General features: G+C 40.8%; 1 protein-coding gene across 1 annotated transcript; it reads left to right on the top strand.

Annotated features, from left to right (window-relative positions):
* Positions 1 to 10,240: 10,240 nt before the first annotated feature.
* T265_15272 (hypothetical protein) lies at positions 10,241 to 21,376 on the top strand (the record flags this gene model as incomplete). The annotated part of the gene is made up of 4 exons (XM_009177356.1): positions 10,241 to 10,315; positions 14,432 to 14,536; positions 14,934 to 15,076; positions 21,163 to 21,376. Coding segments are annotated over 4 exons (537 nt in total), but the record flags the coding sequence as incomplete, so codon positions are not given.
* Between the last annotated feature and the right edge of the window lie 217 nt (positions 21,377 to 21,593).

The following is a 21,593-nucleotide window of genomic DNA, read 5'->3' as shown; positions in this document are numbered from 1 at the left end:
TTTTACTCACTTGTAAAATATACTCCCATTGAAGGAAGACTTGGCTGAAAATCAACTGAAGATCTGTTTCACAGTGGCCGGCTCGGGTTTGTTGGGAAAACTATTCGAGGTATAAAAAGATTTTGCCCAATCCAGCACTATTCAGAGCTCCCGTGAGAAAATAGTCGATTGTTACATTAATTTTTTGCTAGCTGCAACATTCTGAAATTGTGCAGCACATTGCACGTACCGTCACCGCGATAATAAACTGCTGTCTATGTCGGTACACTCCATCTTCATCCTCGCCAACGAATCTAATTGATTGATATCTGTGCGTGGTAACTTACAACAAGTGGGGGGAGGGGTTTCAATTTTTACCATGAGTCTAAGTATTGAGAAATTATGGAAGTGTGATTTGTTACATTTAGCGCGATTGTTTGGTGTTCAGTAACGGTTACTCGACTGTGGCAGGTGGTGTGCGTGTGGAGGGGCTTTCTGCGGGAAACAAATCCAGAAAATTCTGTTCCGTGTTCGTTCTAATTGGTCAGTCGTGATTGTTGTCTCGCAGCCACATTTTGACCGACGCTGAGTTCTGTACACCGTTCAAACGTCAAGCCAACCGGACTATGCTGCTATCTATGAACAAATGCTATTCCAGTTTGTCTGCAGATATGAAACGTGTTTTATACCATTTGTTTGTGCAACTTTAGTCTGTGCTACCAATTTGATGATTTTGTGAGTACTTGGAACGATGCTGGCGTACGGGCCCGCTCAAACTGCATAAAAACTGTCTGCGTAGCTTCAAAACCGTAACAGCTTGTAGTCAGGAGACAGAGAGCAGCGCCTTACTCAACTAGGGCCTCTGAAATTTTTCCATATTGATCTGCTTTTTAGTTTTTTTTACTCACTTTAGACATGTGGCCTTGTGATTGTGTCTTTTGACTTGCTGTCCCCATAGATTCACCATATAATACTCTTGTCAAAGTTCGGTGAATACTAAAATCTTGAAAGGGTTTGACGCTGAATGTGGCTTGGCTTTACGTTGCGCTTATTTAGAAAGCGTAAGATAGTGATAATACGGCGTATTTCGCTCAATGTAGGAAATGGGAAAACCAACTTTTCATCTTCGGAAAACAGAGAACTTCAGAAAGGGAAACCGACGACGTTTTCAGTCTGTCTTTATAATAAATGTAAGCCGTACACAAAAATATCACCCGGCAAGATTGGAATGCATTTTTAACGATGCGCGTTTACTTGCAGATTTGTGGACTCGGGAAAAGGAATTTCGGTCGAAAGAGATGAAGCGTACACACGGCTGCTGATCTGATGGGAATTATGTACAAACACAAGGAAGGAGTGTCGCCGGGCGTTACAGTTGAAAATTGGAGAGTTTCATAGTCATTTATACATCTATCTAAAAAAGAGATACAAACAGAATTCTAAGCGCTCGTACTGCTACTTAGATACAATCGCAAGCGATAATAACATGGGAAACATACTGATACATATAAATTCAAGGGCTGCAGAAGCAAATGTCATGAAGATGCACACTCAAAAACAGCAGAAATCGAGCAACAAAGTGACACGTAGCTTGAACGTTGGCGAAAAATGTGTGCGAGATTACACCCACAACATCGCCCCCCCGGTGTATTTTGAATATACAGATCAAATTTGTTTCAGCACCAATCGTTTGTAGCTATCCATCTAGTGTGGAAAACGCCAGAGTAGTTTGTAGTGAAGTGCAGATCTGGGAAATAATCCCGATGTCTTAGGTGACAGCCACGCCAGTAGCATAAACCAAGGACCAGATGACTGTACACAGGTCACTCATGTTTCATTTCGTACGAACTTTGAGATATCGCTGTATATTTTCACAAAGGAAGCTAGCTACACACAAGGTTGCTGAAGATTCTTTGACAGACCACGACGGGTTGCGCCTGTTAAGCACATTCCGTTGAAGGACACCATAAACGGGAGGTTCACTTGAGTCTCCCGTGAAAACCAAATTGATTTGCAAATGAGTGTATTTGTTGCCGTCAGTAAAATTTGGGTTCAAGTAGAACTCGGGGACTGCGCCTAGCTGGTGAACCTCAAGAGGGGCGAAACCGGTCGTGTGCTGTGGAAGAGTTTTCAGCAAACTCGTGAGTAATTTTGTTTATGAAAACTGATGGTGCAGTTATAAGTAAACTGAGCTAGAATCACGCGACCGGTGAAAACAACTCTTGCATTCCAAAACAAGCGTAGAAAAAAATTCCAAGTAAAATAGACAGCTGGACCAAGTGAGGGCTCTCAGTTTCCACCATGTAAGGAGTAAACTACAAACCGTTTGAACTGCATAAGCTAAAAATTGTGAATACGATGTAGTCTCTCATTTTGGGCACAGTCCGTGGAACTGTCCAGCTTCAGTTTTCCTGGTGAGGACCCGGGAAATAGAAGAATAGGTATCAGTGGTAGAAAAAATATAAAAGCACCATGGTTGAAAGTCTATAAGAATAATCATGAGTGCAATTCGTATGCCAAAAAAGCAAAATATCATCTATGCATCAGGGTGAATGGGATCGAGCCAATTTTGATGCCTTCGCCATCTTCAGCTTATTATGATATATTAGTGCTTCGCAAGTTTCATTCACAATTCTGACAATGGCCTTTTCGGAGAAAACAACAGCTGACCAAGCATCCAAAAGAATGGAGCAAAACAAACATGGGTTTTAATCCCCTTATTTTTCATTCAAAAAGGATAGGATTATAAAAACTCCGTGATGATATCACTGAGGTTAACGTGCTGAACAAAACAAAATGCTTGTAAATGATGGGTGATCTTGATTAAGACTTCTTCAAAACTATTCATTGCGTTTCTCTCTTTTAAAACCTGTACCGGCCGCTCAAAAACTGCTTTTTTGATCAGCAATTGTGATCGTTCATCATAGTGAGAAAAACAACTTGCCAGTATGACTGTCTTCTGTTGGTGCGCTAACCTCGTTATTGAAGACGTTTTTCACTCAGACTGGATTTTTACCTGACTGCAATTTTTATGACATCAGCCCTGAATCAGAAACACTGCAGTCCTCCCTGCAGTAAGAATATCACAAAAATTCATCGACTTGACATTTTATGTCATAAACTTAGGTAAGGCCCATCTGTGAGTAGACCACTTGTGGTGCGCGTTTGATTTTAATTTGCGGGAAATCACTGGGCTTATTGAAATGGTTGCGAACTCAAATCTCCCCACACGAGTGAACACGATATGCTTATTTTTCGTTCTTCCTCTGTCGTCCCTGAACAACAACTGAATGGCTATAATATACCTCATCAGGTACGACTATCATACAACCGCGATGTTTTAAAATGCTGACATTTGTTTGAAACGTTTGACGGACAAGTTCTCATTGCCTTCTAAATACATCCATCCCTTCCCTTTTCAGCTAAAAAAATGTGTCAAAGATTCAGCTGCGTAATGTTGGTTATTTTGAACATCTTCGTGGTGGTAAGTTCGCTCTCTCCAGATTTTTCGACAATTCTACTATGAATGCAGTTTGTGTGGCTTGAAAGCAGAATAATAGTTTTTTAACGGATTCATCAATATGTGGAATCGTAGCGTTACAGAATAATAGTTATTCACCTTAGCACTTTGCACAAACGTTTGCCACCCAACTTGCCTCATCATCCGTGTAACTTCTAATGCTTAGCTAACTAACTCTCTACCAAAAAACGGAGGTCATATGTGGCCTCATAGTGTACAGCGGTGCCTGGTTACCGTTTTCAAACCGAGTTTCTGCGAGCAGAAGACTAAACGCGAGGGAAATGTATTGTTATTATTATTTTTAATAATAGTTTGGTCATTGTTTGTTAGAAGCATACGACCACAGTCAAGTTCCTAATGTTCGCCCCTAAACACACACACAGACCATTTTTGATCGATAAACTGGCAAACACATTCCTTAAGAAGCGGACAAATTCACTGTTCCGCAATATTTCTCACTGTGAACGTCATATGATTTGCAGTCAAGCATTTCGGTTCTAATTGTTGGATTATACTTTTCATATGATACGTTTAAAACAACATTGAAGCTAATATTGGGCTTTTACCAGCTTGCTCTCGGATAGCCATCGATGAATGCGACATGACAGAACTGTTTGATTACCGTTAACATATCCTCGTGAACTTTTGACTTCATTGGTGTTGAATGTGGTTGAATCGTAAACGATCTTCTGGTTTTCGCTCCTGCACCATGTTTCAAGAGTGGACTCTTGCTGAATGTCAACTACCCTCCTTAATCATCAATCACCATTTTAGAGATGTGTACCAGTGTGTGCGTCCATGAGTGTCATTTAGGTGTACATAGAGCACAGCAGGCTGAACGATAGAGCATGCAACCGTGTCATGATATTAGGTCTCCAAATAGGGTTGTCAGATGCGCTAGATTCTAGGTATGAATCATGAAACAGTGAGCCGCTCGTTGTGCACCGATTTAGCGTTAGATAGAATGAAACGAGTCCACTTTACTTGAGCTGCATAGCAAGTTATAAATCGTGCGGTTGAGCAAAAGACTCAAGGTGAAAATCTACGTTCATTTAGACGTTAACATTGAACGAGAACAACACCTAAGAATGAACGAGTTTCTAGTGAATGCGTGCATACAACACTAAGGTCCTTTACCAGAATTTCGGTTCACAAAATTGACTGAGGTTTCAGTGTAACAAATTAAGTGCAGATTTGATAATCGCTTATACAAGTCACTATTACTGTTTGAATTTGTTGTTGAAGTTTGAGGGCAAGCACTTTAGAGTAAAGTCGGTGAGAGTGAAACCAAAGCCCTTCAGATATCTACAACAACACCGGTTTGATTCTGTGCAAACACGGAAGTGTCATCATTCTATAGAAATTGTATAATGTAACAAACTCTGCCGATGGATCAGTTTACTTCTGAGGCGATTATAAAGATTGGAAATCATCCTATCAACTTTTCGAAGGAATATCATCTGTGCATTTCAAAACGCTGACCATATTTGACGCAATATGATGGTGAGTTGGAGAGACCAAAATCGAGCTGTCTCAGGAAACTCAGCCAAACCTAAGGCAAATTCACTTGTTGTTGCATCAAAATAGTACAACATAATTAGCAGGGAGTCATCAATAAATCTTATTTTGATACATCAAATATCCTGAAGGTTACAATTTCGGGGTTTTGCGTGATAGGTATTTTTGTTTGTAGTCACACCACGCTCGTTTGAACGGCCGTGTTCCTGTTCTGGCGTATTTATTCCGGTTAGTACACACCAAAGGAAACCACTGGACTCGAGTTTCGCTCTCATTAGAGCTCATCAGCAGTGCATATCCAATGGCCGTGCCGGGATTCGAGCACCGGACATATGACATGCAAGGCAAGCGTGTAACCGCTACTCCACCAACGCACGTTGGACGCATCTGAATTATCCCGTCTGAACAGGCGAAAATGTTGCCACTTGAGTGATGTGAGTGGTGTGCCTGACTCATCGAACGACGACCCAGCAACTGTCCTGGTTGTGAGGATCGATTGACCTGCCAGTCAGGACTTCCCAGTCAAGTAGCGTACTATACGCTTGAAACCCACTGGGAAGATTTTTGGTTGCAATTTCGGGGTTTTGCGGGATGGATATTTTTGTTCATAGCCACACCACCCACCCGAATAATTACGCCAGAACAGGAACACGGCCGTTAAAACGAGATTATTGGTTAATCAGTCACTTTGACTATATTGTTTGGACTCAAAGCGTGCATTGAATTCAAACAGGAGCCTTAATTCTCACAGATTGTTGACGCGACTTACTACCAGATTTTTATCTGTTCTCAATCTATCTGTGATAAACAAAATCGTGTGTTCATTACACGCAACACAAGTAAAAGCTCGTTGCTTTTCCGGTAACTACACAGAGTTCAAACTTGTTAAGGAGTTGATCTATCCAAGTAATTTGCTTTTATTCACTTACCTGGTCTGCTTATGTAATAATTGTACGTTTCAATATCCATCCCCCCGAAAAGATTGCTGGAATCGCGCTGATAGTTGTTGGGGGCGTGATTATTGAGAGTCAAGACTTTGTAACGCAACAGCTTCGAACGGCATTCGACACAGCCTCACAAACAACCGGAGCGGACGAGGAATTTTTCTATAAAGTTGCGAAGTTGTTCCAGAAGTTAGCCGGTAAGTAGTAGAGCGATTTTAGCCTGCGTCATACGGGCGCACGGATTGGTCTTATTCGTGCAATAGTTCATTTTTGGATAACTGGAGATTAACGTAGAACCATACTGGGGTTTGAAAATATATCAGGGTCAAAATTTATCCTTTCTCTAATGAAAGCTAATAGAAGCTAATAGAAGAAATGAAGCTAATAGAGTGTAAAAACTCATCTGAAAAACGTTGAAGTTTTTTCCATGTTCTAACATACTGTGATACAATCAATGATATGATTTTAGTATGCTGTATTTGAGCATAGCTGGGCTGGCGTCCGTTACTTTTTCTCGTACAAGCGTCATACAAACAATCCAAAGATCTGATATGCGACAAAACACTCAACATTCTTTGTTGCATGCATTTGGTGAATTTGTAATTACTTGGGTCGATAATAACTTTGGCGGGCTTGTTTTTCAACTCAGTGGTAGAAAATGAGATCACAAACTTTTTTACCAGTAGGGCAAACGTGGAGTTTAAAGTTTTTCGTCAACAAGCTTGTGCATGGTGTGTACGTCGCGAAGGGAGAAAAACCAATGTCCAGTGAAAAAAGCCGTCCATGAAACTTCAGTTCCTGATTTTTTAGTTTTCTTGTGATAGATCCGTCAAGAATATATGCCTTCTGAATATCAGCACAACGTTGTACGTCTTTGATGGTTACGAATTAATAGAGATCAAAGATGAAATCCACTATCCAAACCAATGTTCTTATTTTTGTGAAATGAAAGTGGACGTGAATATGAATATAGGCGATGAAAAATCGGAAGGTTGCGGAGAACATTTCTCGGCCAGCTCGACTTACGTAATGCTTGTTGAAATTTGCAGACGATGTGGTCGGGGGAACAAGGCACGCATTTGCGCACTGGTGATGTCGCCTCGTATACTCACGAAATTTCCGCAAGTTGATTGCCCAACTCAATGGGCAGATCAACAGACACCTGATCAACAAAGTGTAAACCATGAATGTTAGTTAAACTCACATTTTGATAAATGTGCCCATCATAAACTATAACCCGATGGGGGTAAACCCGGATCGTGGTGTCAACAGCAGCCTATATGACACGGAGGAAAGAAAGTGGTCAGCTGATAATTTCTGGAGTCACACAAGTCTTGGATTGCTGCGTCTGAGATTGACATCCCAGAACGTCCAAGTGCCATCAGGTAATGCGTCCCAAAACTGTAACCAACAGCGTACCACAACCAAAACATACACTCGCCTTCTCGGCGTTGAGAGCCGTTGGGTGCCTTTAATTCACTTGTCTAGCTAAAAAACGACCTGTGACCAGGTGTCTTCTCGCCTCATTTTATTCGAGCTGTGGAAATAAACGATGGTCGATTTTCAGACTGCGCCACTGTCACAGGCGAAGTATTTTGGGATATAGGTGCTGCCTCAAGGGTATTTTCTTTAAGCACCCAAGACTTTCACCTACCAGCGCACACTTCGAAAATATCAAACTCCGTTACCAGTTGTGTTGCATGTTTTAATTAATAGGACCGCTCGGTATCGCCCTGCTTGTTATCGGAATCTTTTTGTTCGTCACTGCGATCATTTGCTTCGTTGGCGTATGCTGTCATGTTCGCGTAATGGTCATCATCGTGAGTTGAAAATGGATGGCAAACTGTGTGGTTTGTCTTAAACATTTTGTCATTAAATGCTAAATATGACTGATGTACTATGGAATTTAATGAAATTGAACGTTTTATCAGGGTGAAATTCCACCACCAGATGAGATCCAGTTTTCTTCACTCGAATTTATTACTCATATAACTGAAAATGTCTTTTTTCTAAAGTATCGACCTTGTTATACAAGTAAAGGAAATACGGCAATGAGCACGCTTTTTGTAATAATTTTGATGACTATTTCGGCTATTTTAATAGATATTTAATAGTTTTGGAATTAAACTTCACTGAACGACGGAGGAACACAGCACACTAGCATCGTCTACGAAATATCCTCAAGTTTGCGCGAGGTACTTGAAATTTGCAGGGCTTATAGATCTACAGCCTTACAGATAAGTTATGAAGCAGTGGCTTCCAGGTGGTTCTGCTGGAATTGAATTTCGGATATCGTTTTTGGTGGATATAGATCCTTAAAAGCTACTGGATAAAGATGTAACGCAACACTCTGGCTCAGCTGCTAGGATTTAGTCTGAAATCTCGTATTCTGCATAGTTGAACTGCTTTCCAACATGCCTCAATGTGTATACGTGTCACTCACGCTTCTGGGAAAAGAACAAAGTTTTCTAATTGAAGTCACTCAAATTCCGATGACTGAAAACGGTCAGTTATCCTTTGGGCGCGCAACTACCACCAGAAGGAAGCATGAGGGCTGAAATACTGCTAATTTGCCCGAGCCTGAACAGGGAAGTCGAAGGGCGGAGGTCGGGTCCGAACCACGAACCTTCGGGCATTAGAATTCACGCAATAACCACTGGACTATCTCGCCCCCTAAGCAGAACAAAACATATCGGCAAGCTGAATTACCCATATTTTTGCAAAGTCTGTTTAGGATGAAAGTAAATCAGGCGATTTCGTAGAACGGCGTACGCCAAAGTAGTAAATTTATATGTGGTTTTAATTGAAAGATATTTTATTGCCTGCATTAAGAAAAATGACATAGTAAGTGTTCCCTCAGCAAAGGATTTTCCAACGTAAAAACTCGCTTCTTCCACACTAAAAAACTAGGAAAATTTGACGCACCGCATTCAAAAATCAAGCAATAGTTTATCATTTTCGAAAAGGTTTGGTGACGATCGGTAGATTTATTGCTGGGTAATGTTTCGCTTTTGACATAAAAGCTTCGTCAGGCCAAGTGACTAGGTTCCGACGTTGGTCGAAGGAAGGAGAACCAATTAGCTCAGCCAAGCTAAATCTCTGTCGGGCGTGTGTTAGGGTAGTTGAACAAGTGTTGGGTCGGTGGGGAATCCTACATGTGTTTGGGTCCAGCCTAGGGTCTAGTTCTTCTGGTTCGGTTCATTTGATGGTTCCTCTTGAACTTCGTTTGAACCTTCTGTCAGTCTGTGTGGGTGAGATAGTGCTAAGAAAGTTGTGTAATAAGGATGCTGTGATCTTTGGTGGTCGGTTGAGGATTCTACCCTTACCCCCCCCCCCCCCCGGTTTTTTCCAATGATCCTAAGTAGATTGACAACTACACCATCGCGTGTCAACTCGGCTTATCTAAGGCCGCCTTCCATACGCTCGCTAGCTCCACGAGTGAGCTAGTGCTAAGAAAGTTGTGTAATAAGGATGCTGTGATCTTTGGTGGTCGGTTGAGGATTCTACCCTTACCCCCCCCCCCCCCCCGGTTTTTTCCAATGATCCTAAGTAGATTGACAACTACACCATCGCGTGTCAACTCGGCTTATCTAAGGCCGCCTTCCATACGCTCGCTAGCTCCACGACCTCGATTCTATTCACGCTTTGATGCTCAGTAATTTCCACCGGTTCAGCTATCAGCCACTGTGGTGTGAATCGCAGCCCCCGTTTTAAGACTTCCACATTCTCCAGATCTATTCTATGTCCCGTGTCTAAGGCATGTACCGCCATCGCAGAGTCTTTGACCATCGTTTGGTATTCTTCTGCATTCCTTGGTGGTTTGTTAATTCTTATTTTATGCTCACCAATTCTGGTGTGCAATTCCATGGCAGTTTGTCCTATATAAACCTTAGCGCAATTGTTGCAGTTAATTTCGTACACACAGTCCCTAGTCCTTTCAGCCGGCAGGTGATGTTTCAATTGCACCAAAATTGAGCGTAGTGTTTTTCCCTTCTGAAAAGCAATAAATCTACCGATTATCATCAAGCCTTTTTGAAAACGATGACTACTCAATCGGTTGCAACTATTCTTCATGTGATTGAAGCAATAGTTTTGTTCTGAAACAACCTAAACCCTTGCAAGTTATACTTTCGTCTTACCGAGTTCTGTTGTTAGTTTGGCTGCATGTTATGTAGCTATTACCCAGCTTGTTCCTACTGTTTTTTTGTCGCTTGAAAAGAGTTGAAAATTTTGCCTTTTAAAAAAAACGCACTCCTAATTGAATTATGTTACATTCCAGTACGCAGTCGTTGTCGGAGTGATTGCCCTGGCGCATATCATACTGGTGATTGTGTACTTTAGTAAGAAAGATCTGGTAAGTTTGGAGACTCATGGTAAACGTATCCTTTCGATACCATGTTTTAATCTTATTTTTGGAGCCTGTAGTAATACTGGATACGAGATACATGGGAACCCTCTGCAGATGCAGCATACTTTTCACGGTTTATTTGATTAGTTAATGAAAAACAACTCAAAAGTTGGAGAAACTGTTGTAAAAGGTCCACTTACTGTGAAGGAAGCTTTTTACCATTCCAGGTGGAAAAAAATATATAACATTAATGAGTGTTTAGACACTAGAGTGGATAGGATTCTTTTTGAGACTCCGAATGTCAAATGGCGGTCAATAAAGACCAATGTAAGCAGTGAACCTCGCGTGCCGGGTTAGCATCGAGTGAACACTCCATTCGATACTTTAAATGTTCAGCCATGACTTGGTTTTTCGTTGTAGAAGCACCTTGTATTCTAGCAGACCCTTGTTCAAGAGGCTACACGTAAAGCCATATTAGTGTACTGACACCGTCACTTTCACTAAAGGAGTATATGGTAAATAACGAATTTTTAGGTAGACTGCTAAACCGTGACGCCTTAGCGCTTGTGGTCACCAGCTTACTAGTTTGTGCTTTCATTGTTCAGACTGATTTCATCTAAATCATTCACATTGCCCATCAAACAGAAAGCAAGATAGTAAATAAACCGAAACATTCTTTCTACTAAAATTCGTCTCCCATAAATGGGGCGGAAAGCGGTCCATTTGTGTGGAAATTGTTCTGCTTGTTGTTTTGCCAAGGTACCATTCATTGCGCCTCAAGCGGTCTTGATACCCGAATAAAGTAAGAGCTCCTAAATAAAGTCTTACAAAATGGCGGTAAACAGCAAAAGAATCTTAGAGATGACTAGTTCTGTTAGGCGTTATGAATTTACAAGAGTTCGTTGATCAATTTCCGGGCAGCTATACATGTTTTTTTTCCTGCACTGAGTTTCATGCGAAATCACCCCAAAATGACTGCCATTATTCTTAAAGATGAATACTCTGGTGCACCTAATTAGTTAGAACATTTCTGTAGATAGATTTATCGAAGAAAGATTCATTTTGTTGTTTTTATAAGTATTAAGAGTAAGCAGTACAGTTCAGCATCCAAACCGCAGTCTAGTAAAGCATCTAGATTTGTTGTATAGCTGATAATACTGTTGTATAAAGAAGTAAGGATCTTCTGCTATCAAAACTAGCTAGAGCTGAAAATGTTTAGATGAGGCACAAATTTGCTTGGATAATGCATGTGGAGCTCCAACAGGGATGGATCCAGAAACTTTGAATTAGATCCTTGAGCAAGGGACCTAATATTTGCATTGCGAGCGGAAAGGCGTTGAGAATTGATCAAGTGCACTCCTTGCAGGCGTTCTGAACAAACTGTCTCCTGAATACTGGATGCCCGCTTGGTTCTGAATGTTGCCCATCCGCAGACATTGTTCGTTTGCTTTTACAGTGAACTCCATTTCGCCGACCGTTAGCCAGATGCCTGAAGCAGACTCACTGTTACCACAATGTTGGGAGTAATTAGACATGCAGTTTAGCTGAATCCCTTCAGGAGTACCCTGGTTTGCAGGAATTCCCTCTAATGATTTTTTGTCTTCTGCCTGCCACTATTCACACGCTTCCCGGGTTATTGCGTGTACAAAATTTTCTCTCATTTTGTTCTTTGGTCTTCAGACAAGTTTCCTCAGTGTGATAGAGAGACTGTGTATTGATGAGATTCCTTTGGACTGCCAGGGCTTTGCGGCGAATTCAGCTATTCTTCGGTGAACTCAGCTCCTTTCGTAGATGTTGGGGAGTCCTTTTCTTTAAGTTTCGCACGATTAGTCACACGGAGTGCCACCAATATTATACTGAGCATACAGAATAATACTCTGTTTCATCAGGTCATAGAAACACGAAATGAGTACCATTGCTGAGGCAAACGGAAATCCGTAACGCAGTGGGGATCCAAGAGTTCAAGTCTGAAATTAATTATAACCTAACGGAAGCAGGTTAGACGGTTGTAGAAAAGATGCAGTGGTTTACAGTTACTAGCGAATCCAGGGGGCTCAATTCATGGTAGAGGACGCCGCTAATGCTGGGCTGATTTGTATGAGTTCCGGAAAGAAACAGCGGGGCTAAAGCAAACATAAGTTGGCTACCGCATAGATTATGACGAAAAAGCACGTTGGGACGAAATATGGACTTATGAATCCGCTGGCCAAAGTCAACCTTAAGCCGTGTTGTTTTGCAAAACAAAAGCAGGGTTTTAGGGCACAAGCGCACGTTTATTGACAGGTTTACTCTGCCCTTATTTATACACGCTAGGTTCTCGCCATCCATGGGTATGGTGGACGCTTTCCACCAACATTTTGCCTGTTAACCTTACAAGTTTTTAATGTAGTTTCTATGTGGTGCTTGGTTTTTATTATTATCGTGTTAAACTGTACAAAAGGAATGGCTTGTGGGTTTCACAAACTAACGTGTGGCAGTACGAGCGTTGCCGGGTATTCGTTAAAAAGATGCCTACAACATACAACGGATATTAGGCACACTGGAAGAAAGTCAGTTACAGATACACGAGTCATCCGTGAAAGTTAGTGTCCACTTTTAGTCCGTGACCTCAATGAATTATTAAAAATTGATTGCCAGTCATCGTAGATAACTTGTCGGTCCTTCTAAGCAGTTATCAAAATACATATAATTATTTGTCGATTAGTTGTTAGTCCGTTCGTCGAGTTTGGCAGTGCAGTGCACTGACGATGTCAGTTCGATTAGTGATGAAATTTTTGCAATCTAAGTGACGCGCTCGGCGGACAGGCAAATGACCAATCAGTATACACAGGCTACTCAAATTCCACAACACTGTCGAATATCTGTCGAGTTTTTATGCCCTAGTAGCAGATCAACTTATCAGAGAAACGGTGATGAACCCAAGATTTATTGGAATTGTTGGAAAATCAGTTGGCACACTTTTGGAAGAGCCGGCGGTGATATGATTGTAATGTGCGAGTGATTTAGTGATATCAGCTGTCTTTCCCCTGTCGAGTGCGGACAACCAGAACATACATCAACCTGCTCACATCACGTGAGAAGGAAATTGCGGGTCTGATCGCGATTCCCTCACTTTACACTAGCAACCAACTCTACGCAAATAGAAAAATAATTCGGGCAGATCGTGAGTTGGCTATGAACGCATGACGGGAAGCTTCTATGAGAAAAACGGAAAAAAGTTTAAAGGCTAAAACTAGCGTTTCTGGTAGTAATTTTATTGCAATATATAAAACTGGTAGAATACGATATTGCTCAATCATTTCTCAGTAATACAAGCCAATATACGACTGCGACGCATCACTATCCAACATAGATGTTGTTGATGTTGATGATAAAAATTATTCATAAAGAATTACCACTGAACTAGTGAAAACTGGGTGGTGTAAACCTCAAATTTCAAGTCAATCCCTCATAGTTAGCTTTCAGCAGAACTTTTTGAAACATTTTACCACATTTCAGGACTTGTAGTGGAATTTATACACGTCTTGCGTCATCGTATGACAACATTTTTCAACTGATATACCTCAAAAATGCAGTCAAGATAACTGCTTGATTCTAGTGACACTTTAGAATACATTAAGTAATGTAAATATAAAAATAAATTGTGTCTAATTTGAACCGCCTAGCACCAACAGAAGTACAAATTTAAGCTACTATTTAACAAAGAAACGAAACGAATGGGCCGGAATTTCGCCCACATTAGCTGCACTCTGTTCTCAAGGGATGTTTTATTTCAAATCTGAAAACATCAGCGAAATTCTACAGTCTCACAGTACCTCCCTCAAAGAATTTCAGGCCCTAACTTATAGGAGAAACTTCCGCAGTCAGGATAGTGTTTTCTATAAGGCGAACCTGAGGATGCCAATTGATTCTACGTTATTGGGACTCGCGTTTTCCAAATTAAGTAGGTTTAAATAAACTTGTCTACTCAGTAAGGCTTTCTTTAATACTGTTTTGTTGGATTTCTGAATGCCACTTCAGGTTGAGATTTATGATAAATCTTGTAGGCAAGTATTCAACAAGGGTGTCAAATTTAAAGCTTGTATAAGTGAATTCTTGTTTTTTTTCTGAAAAATTTGCCAGTTTTTGACTGCCGTCTACGATTCAATGGACGATATGACCAAGAACTATAAATCGATTGAGAGCGGTGAAGTGGAGAGCGTCACCTTCGGTTTGCTCATGTCCATGGTAAGCTCAGTAGAGGCGTGTGCACCGTCTGTTGATTACTCACCGAAATAAAACTGTTTTCGACGTTAAATGAATATAAAAATTAAGTTAGCCGCGCGACTAAATTTGTTTCAAATTGGCTGTACAGGCCTGCTTTTTGACTAATGTTTGGTATGCATTTGTGTGGACTATCCACACAAAATTTTCATAGTCCGTGTGGATATTTCCTCCACGAAAGCGTACACATCGATATCCCTCCCGCCATGATCTAACCTCGATATTTGTTCATCGTTTGACCTCAAATGAAGTCTGGGTTTTATAGCCCAGTTACAAGGCACCATCGGAGGCTAATTAGGGGGTGAATGTATTTTTAATTAGTTAAAAGCCAAGTAACGTTGAACTGTTTTCCATTTTCCAGCTTGAATGTTGTGGCTTTAACGATGCGAATGACTTCACCGCTGCTGGATCTCAGTTTACTCGAGAAGATTCATACAATGGCGTGCAATTTGCAAGTGAGTTATTGTTTTCAAAAACGTTTCAAATTCAAAACGTTTCTAGACAGTTTGTTTTGGCGTGGACGGTACATTTTTAAGGCTTAAAATTGAATATTTTTGAAAAGCGTACTGTTTCTGCCAGGCATCAAAAATTACTGAAAATCCGGCAGATCTTGTTAATTTCAGCTTTTGAAGAGAAATTTAGTAGAAAAATAACAAATAAAACAGGTTAAAGTTGACAACATCTGAACGTTATTTTCTTCAATATAGAAGTCCATAACTTGCTATTCGTTAAAAGTGAAATCTCCTTCCATATTCCTCTTGATAGCATGTTGGATGTTTTAACTGTAAATGTGTTTATCAAATATTCTGGAAACATTGATCATGAAACTTGACTTAAGCTCTTTCTGAACATTCGACACACACATTAAAGCAAAATTGTTTTTAAAGTAACTGAGTTTCCAGCGACGTTTGTTTGGTCGGACAGAAATTTCAAAAACGCTGACCGAATAGTTAAGAACTAGGACTCCGACTAGGCAAACAAAACTGTGCCTGAGGCCTTCAGGGTAAGTCAAGGAGAAATCAGGATAAAGGGTTGCTCACTTGTACAGATCCTTAGCATCATTTATCCCATATCCGTGACCACTAGCACCAGCTACAGTTCTGTCCGTACGTGTTGTACTACTCGGGGTGCATTCAGATTAACACTCAAAGTTGGTTCCGATGAGACGTGCTCCTGCAGACAACTCGTACATCCTTACGTCATTCTCTGTTGCTGACCGTCGGGCGAAGCGTACAGCCGCCTCAAGGTGACGACATTCAATCTCAGGTACAGGATGGCCATCATCTTCCATGACAATTGGCCACGCTTGACCATCACGTGCGGCGTGGATTTTGCTTTTGTTGACCCATAACTCACTTGCTTACACACCCGTTGGCATATTTACGTAGGCTGGGCGCCTGAGAAGCCTACATTTACTGACCTTGGTCAGAGGAACAATTTCCACGTCCCTAACAATCGGCGAGTTTTCCGCGGCACAAAGGAATGCATTTTCCGTAAACATGTAAGCATCGTGGATGTGTGTTCGTAGAATGCCGTAAAATGCTTTTCCCCCTTGATCCTTTCATATTCTGATGACTGATTATGCATATTTGATAATTAAATAACGGGGTCTGTTGAACAAAGGAGAGACGGATATATCTGACTCCAGTGATATCGGAGACGTTTAAGTATTCAATCAGAAATGCTATAAATCCCAACACGGATTCAGTGTACACTTAAACGACTTTGATGTTTCCAGTTTGCCTGCTTCAACGACGGCAGCGTTTTCAGAGTACCGGTAAAGGCGTTTAAATAAATCGTTCTGGTACTGCCCACTTGAACGGTTGAATTTTCAAATATCGCAACGATGAGGAATTAAGAGTTTGTGTTCATTTTGTGAAATTGTATTCTATGAGTTGATTAAAATGGAACTGGATATGAAATAACATGTGGTCACAGGCAATGAGAATTTAGAACTACTCCGTCTTTAAAATGATATTGACTTAAACAATATCTTAGAGGAGTATGGGAAGCAACAAAATATTGTCTCACTTTTGACAACAGTGCGTTTTTTCCTCATACTTTTTTGCATAAATATCCGACAGGGACCAGTAAACTTTTGAAAAGTTAAATACTGTTGCAAGACACCTGCAAGACAACGTTTCAGAATCACAGTTTGTCCACAAGTTATTGCTATTTCCAAACTCATGTTTGTCCATAAATGGGTATAAAGGATTGTAATGTGAGTTTCTCACAACCTGTCTAATTCGCCATAGAACCGTCAATACCCCGACCCACTGGACTGAGCAGATGAAATTCGTGGCACATGATCTTCGAAAACCAAATTTCTATTCAGGCCCGGGAAAAACGAGAACTCAAGAAGCAAATAAAAAGTCAGCCCTTCTTATGAAGTAAAATTTAAAACCTAGAAAAAACGTGGGATCTAGTAGACGAATGAATGGCGGAGCATGGTTGCATCTGAGAGAATAGAACTTTCACATGATGTTTCTAGATGTCGGAGTGAGCACACATGACAGGGAAAACTATGAAACCTTATTTCTATATTTTGGTCCCTATGTAGCAAGTTCGTTGTTCCATTAAAATAACCGTTGCATATTACAGGATATCTTTAATTGGTCTCATTTGACTTCACCATTACCTGGAACAGAAAACATGCCATCTGTTAGTGGTCGAAATGTCTGTTTATTCACACGTGCTTTTCACTGGCCAAGTTATAAAAAAGCGATGCAAGTGAGAATCCTCTTAGGGACTGAAACGCGGTTTCTAGCATAGATCTAGCATGCCGAATGACCACTGAAAAGTCCTTCCAGATAGCTTTTGTTAATTTGTGGAGTATACGTAACAAGAAATTCCAACAGATGTTCTACTCACAACGTCGTGGTGGTAAGATTTGGTCGGTAGATACGGCTGAGTGGATAGGTATATAAAATTATTTTACTATCTCTCAAATAATAGATATGTCCGTGGGAATTCATTGCCAAACTGAACAGGCGGTTTCCGAAAGCGCTGAACCTGAAACCATCTGTTACACTGCCTCTAGTCATATGCGGTACCTCACTGATTACTTCGTCTCGTCTTCACTTTAGAGAGGGACAACACTAGAAAACACACTAATCGGACTTGGTTTCAAACTGTGGGCGGCAGATAGGCGAATCATGTTGTTTAACCTCACTCCAGCAGCGCGAACTGAGTACGCCTCGGTTATCAGATCTGTGCAGGCAAACTTATCCACATTTGAGCAACGTTCGAATGATATACTGGTAGCCGTCCTGGCACTGTCCGTCGACTAAGTAAAAAGCACCAGGAACACGTGAAATCTGTTGGAATAAACCAGATGGAATAATTTTAAAGATGCCGAAAGAGAATTCCTCAAAATGTTGTTATGTGATTGTTGATTTTTAGGCACAAATACAATCACCTGTCCACACAAGCCTCTCTTGTAATATACGAAATGAAGAGATCTAGACCTCTATAAATTTGGAGACAATGTCCTACGACTCGCTTTTGTTTTTTGGAACTACCATGACTCATTATTTTTCCCTCGAGAAAAAAAACTAGGTGGCGGTCAATGCTCTGAAGAGCCAATATTATACCTAACTTGGCATTAGACTTGGGTTAACTGATGGGGAATTTCACAATGATCTTCGTTGTTTGTGAGTTTACAAATTATTACTGTTCGAACCCGTAGTTCTACCACCATGTTGCCCAGCAAACGCCCTTTAGTGCTGAAACATTCTGGTTGTTTTATTGAACAATGTGAACAGAATATGATCGATAATGCGCATAGGTTGAACCCAATACTTGGAAATGATTGGAAAGGTCTGATTTGCATTATTTTCGCTACTAAAGGCCAAACGAAATTCTCTAAAAAGCTAGTTTTGATTTAACTAAGTGAAATACGAGTGTAGTCTGCTATCTTACATAGTGAAAGAAAAGAAAAAAACCTCATTGAAGTTGTGCACTCTGATAAGATATCCAATCAGGAAGCATTCGCTTTGTTTGCAACGAGGTGTGCTTTGATATTCAGTCCCCAGGACGAAGAAAAATTTAAGACTTAGACACCTACCTCTCCCATATTGAGTTTGATGATTCCGCATTGATGAAGTTACCATCTCTGACTGCGGTACTCAAAGCAGAGTTTACTCCTTGCAATGACGTGAGTTTGGGTAAACAGTTGGTTGAATAATACCAGCCTGCATAATCATGTCCAAAGCGGCTCAAATTGGAAAGTCTGCTACTTATGGTATTCAAATGACTAACATTTGTATCATTACACGAATTTGAATAGCGACTATGCATGGCATCGGTGCGAAGGCATGTGTGATTGCGAACAGTCGGGGGTTCTGATGGCCCACATTTTGACCGCAATCCAGCAACAATGAGATTAGGCTTGGCGTGTTTCGCCAGCTCAGGCACTGGTGGTTACGTTGGTTAGTTGAAGCCGGCTAAAGCGAAAAACCTCAAATTTCCTCGAAAGTTTACGAACGATAGAATTTTTGTAGAGTTGGTGGAAAAGCTGATTCTGCTTATGCACAGAATAGGACTGAGTAGGCGAAGCATGATTGGCCAAGACCAGGAACGATCCGTATCACTTCAGAGTGTTAATGAATGGCAAGGTCTGGCACACTGAATGTCAGTGTGCCAATCCTCTGTCTGGTCATCTCACTGTTTGATGATGGTTGATTCGCGGAATTCCTCAATCTGACGGAATACTGTGCAGGTTCATCCAAATTATGAGCTACTTAATCAATAGAAGTAGTCACAACAATATGTTATATTGCTCGGACGTCGTCTCCATCAGCAGACGTCGATTCTGCAATAGTTGAAAGTAAAAATAGCGTAACCAGTTCCGTGAACTAGTACTGTGATGATCAAAACTGTCTTTACCAGTCAACGGTTAGATTTCACGATGAACAAATTACGATGCCACGAGATTAAAGGAACAACAATTTGCCTAGGTTGGTATATAACCTGACAATATTAACCGTGAAAAGGAGATGGATATCCATTCAAAATCTTTGGTTTCATGAAAGAAGCTTTGTATTCAAGAGTGAAAGCAAGATACATGTGCCACGGGTTATTTTTAACTCATCATCTGCTGATCGGAACGCAATGAGGTGCGAGGTCAAGCAAGAGATTTATCTAACAACACAGTTTTATTAAAGCGTTTCTACGATTTATCTAGTATAGTGTAACTTGAAGAAATATGAGATAAAACCTTTGTCTTAAAAAGAAAGGGTATCCGGGAATTCCATATCCAAACGGTTTGCGTCCTATGGTGAGGGGACAGAATTTTGCTGAATCCGGGAATTTCTGTACATTTTGAAGAGAACTTATAGCACTAAATGGTTTAAAAACGCAGCTTGCATTCAGTAGTATCGTACGTACGATTTAGTTGCTGCAACACTGTCAGAACACCAAATTTCGCTCCGCTCCTAATCAGTCCCTCTCATCGGAAGACAAAGATTTGGTATGCGGTAAATTCAGTTACTTCATTTAGTCAAGAATGCCAAAAAGATGGTCAACTCAGACGGCTCAGCATAACCCCAGATGACAAATTTAGGGACTATGCGAAAAACTATTTCAAAGGATGAATGTCTGTATGACAAACGCGCTGCTGTTTATGCAACGGACGAGAGATGCAAGCATTGTGGGTTTGTACCCAATCTACCTAATAATTTTGTGTTCCCTTGTTCACTAGACTGAATGCAACAAAGCATTTATTTTAATTGACATTTTACTGGTAGTTTTTACTCTGTTCTCTTACGGTCTACGCGAATAAAAGCCGTGTGATCTGACAGTTTGATGAAATCAAATATATGTAGATATTCAGGCGAGTCTTTTACAAACGGGAGATAGTACTGGAACCAAGTTTTGCTCTTATTAGAACTCATAAGCAGTACCTTGCCAATGGCCGTGGTGATGTTGAAACTCCGGACATCTGGCTGAGAATTACTGACGTTAATCGATGGTCACAAACAGGGCAGTTACCGGGTGGTCGTTTCGATGAAGTGTCGGGCAGACCAATCACATCGCTCTAGCGCGAACTCATTCGCCCGTTCAGACGTGAAAAATCAGATGCGTCCGACCTGCACTGGTGAAGTAGTATGACACGCTTGCCTCGAGTGTCAGGTGTCCGGAAATCAAAACCACGGCCATTGGATGTGCACTACTGGTGAGCTATAATAATAAGAGCGAAAATCAAGTCCAAAGCTTCCTTCAATTTGTTTGGACCTACTAGTATGATTACGCCGGTGGAGGACGATCCTTCCATAGATAAAAGAAATAAAAATTAAATAAACAAATAAATAAATAAATAAATAAACAAAATAAAACTGTCAAAAGCAATTGTTTGGACCTACTAGTATGATTACGCCGGTGGAGGACGATCCTTCCATAGATAAAAGAAATAAAAATTAAATAAACAAATAAATAAATAAATAAATAAATAAACAAAATAAAACTGTTCAAAAGCAATACAATGCGTTTCATTTGTCGTCTATAGCTTTTCTAGAAACTTATCATTTTCCCGGATAGTTTACATTGCAGACAACGCACGCTATTTACAAGACTTCCTCACAGTGACTCAGTATTGTACTCATATTTTCTTCAATTACAGACATCCAGTATCCCGTACCTTGTTGCAAAACAGGCTCTGTTGGACAGAATGGAGATGATTGCCCACAAACGTTCACTGTCGCCAACAGTAACATCCGAACTGGTTGTAAACAAAAGATTTATGAGCGTGCAGTACCACTACTCGATTCCGTAATGTTGGGATCTCTGGTTGTCCTGGGTGTCGAGGTAAGTTTCTGAAATGGCGGGATCAATATACACACGCATCATCCTTTCGTTTTCACTTCCGCGGCCTTAGAAAGGTTATTATGCTTTATAAGCTAAGGTATCTTCACGTAAGGGATCCCAGTTACTCGGTAGAAGCATTCAGGGGGCTGATACTCTGTAGTAAAGAAAATATGATCCTTGAAGTATTGCGAACTGAGGATTTTCCTCGCTATTCTTC

The sequence above is a fragment of the Opisthorchis viverrini genome (genome assembly GCF_000715545.1).
Source record: "Opisthorchis viverrini unplaced genomic scaffold opera_v5_413, whole genome shotgun sequence".
NCBI lineage: Eukaryota > Metazoa > Platyhelminthes > Trematoda > Opisthorchiida > Opisthorchiidae > Opisthorchis > Opisthorchis viverrini.
This window is presented reverse-complemented; position numbering and strand designations above follow the sequence as displayed.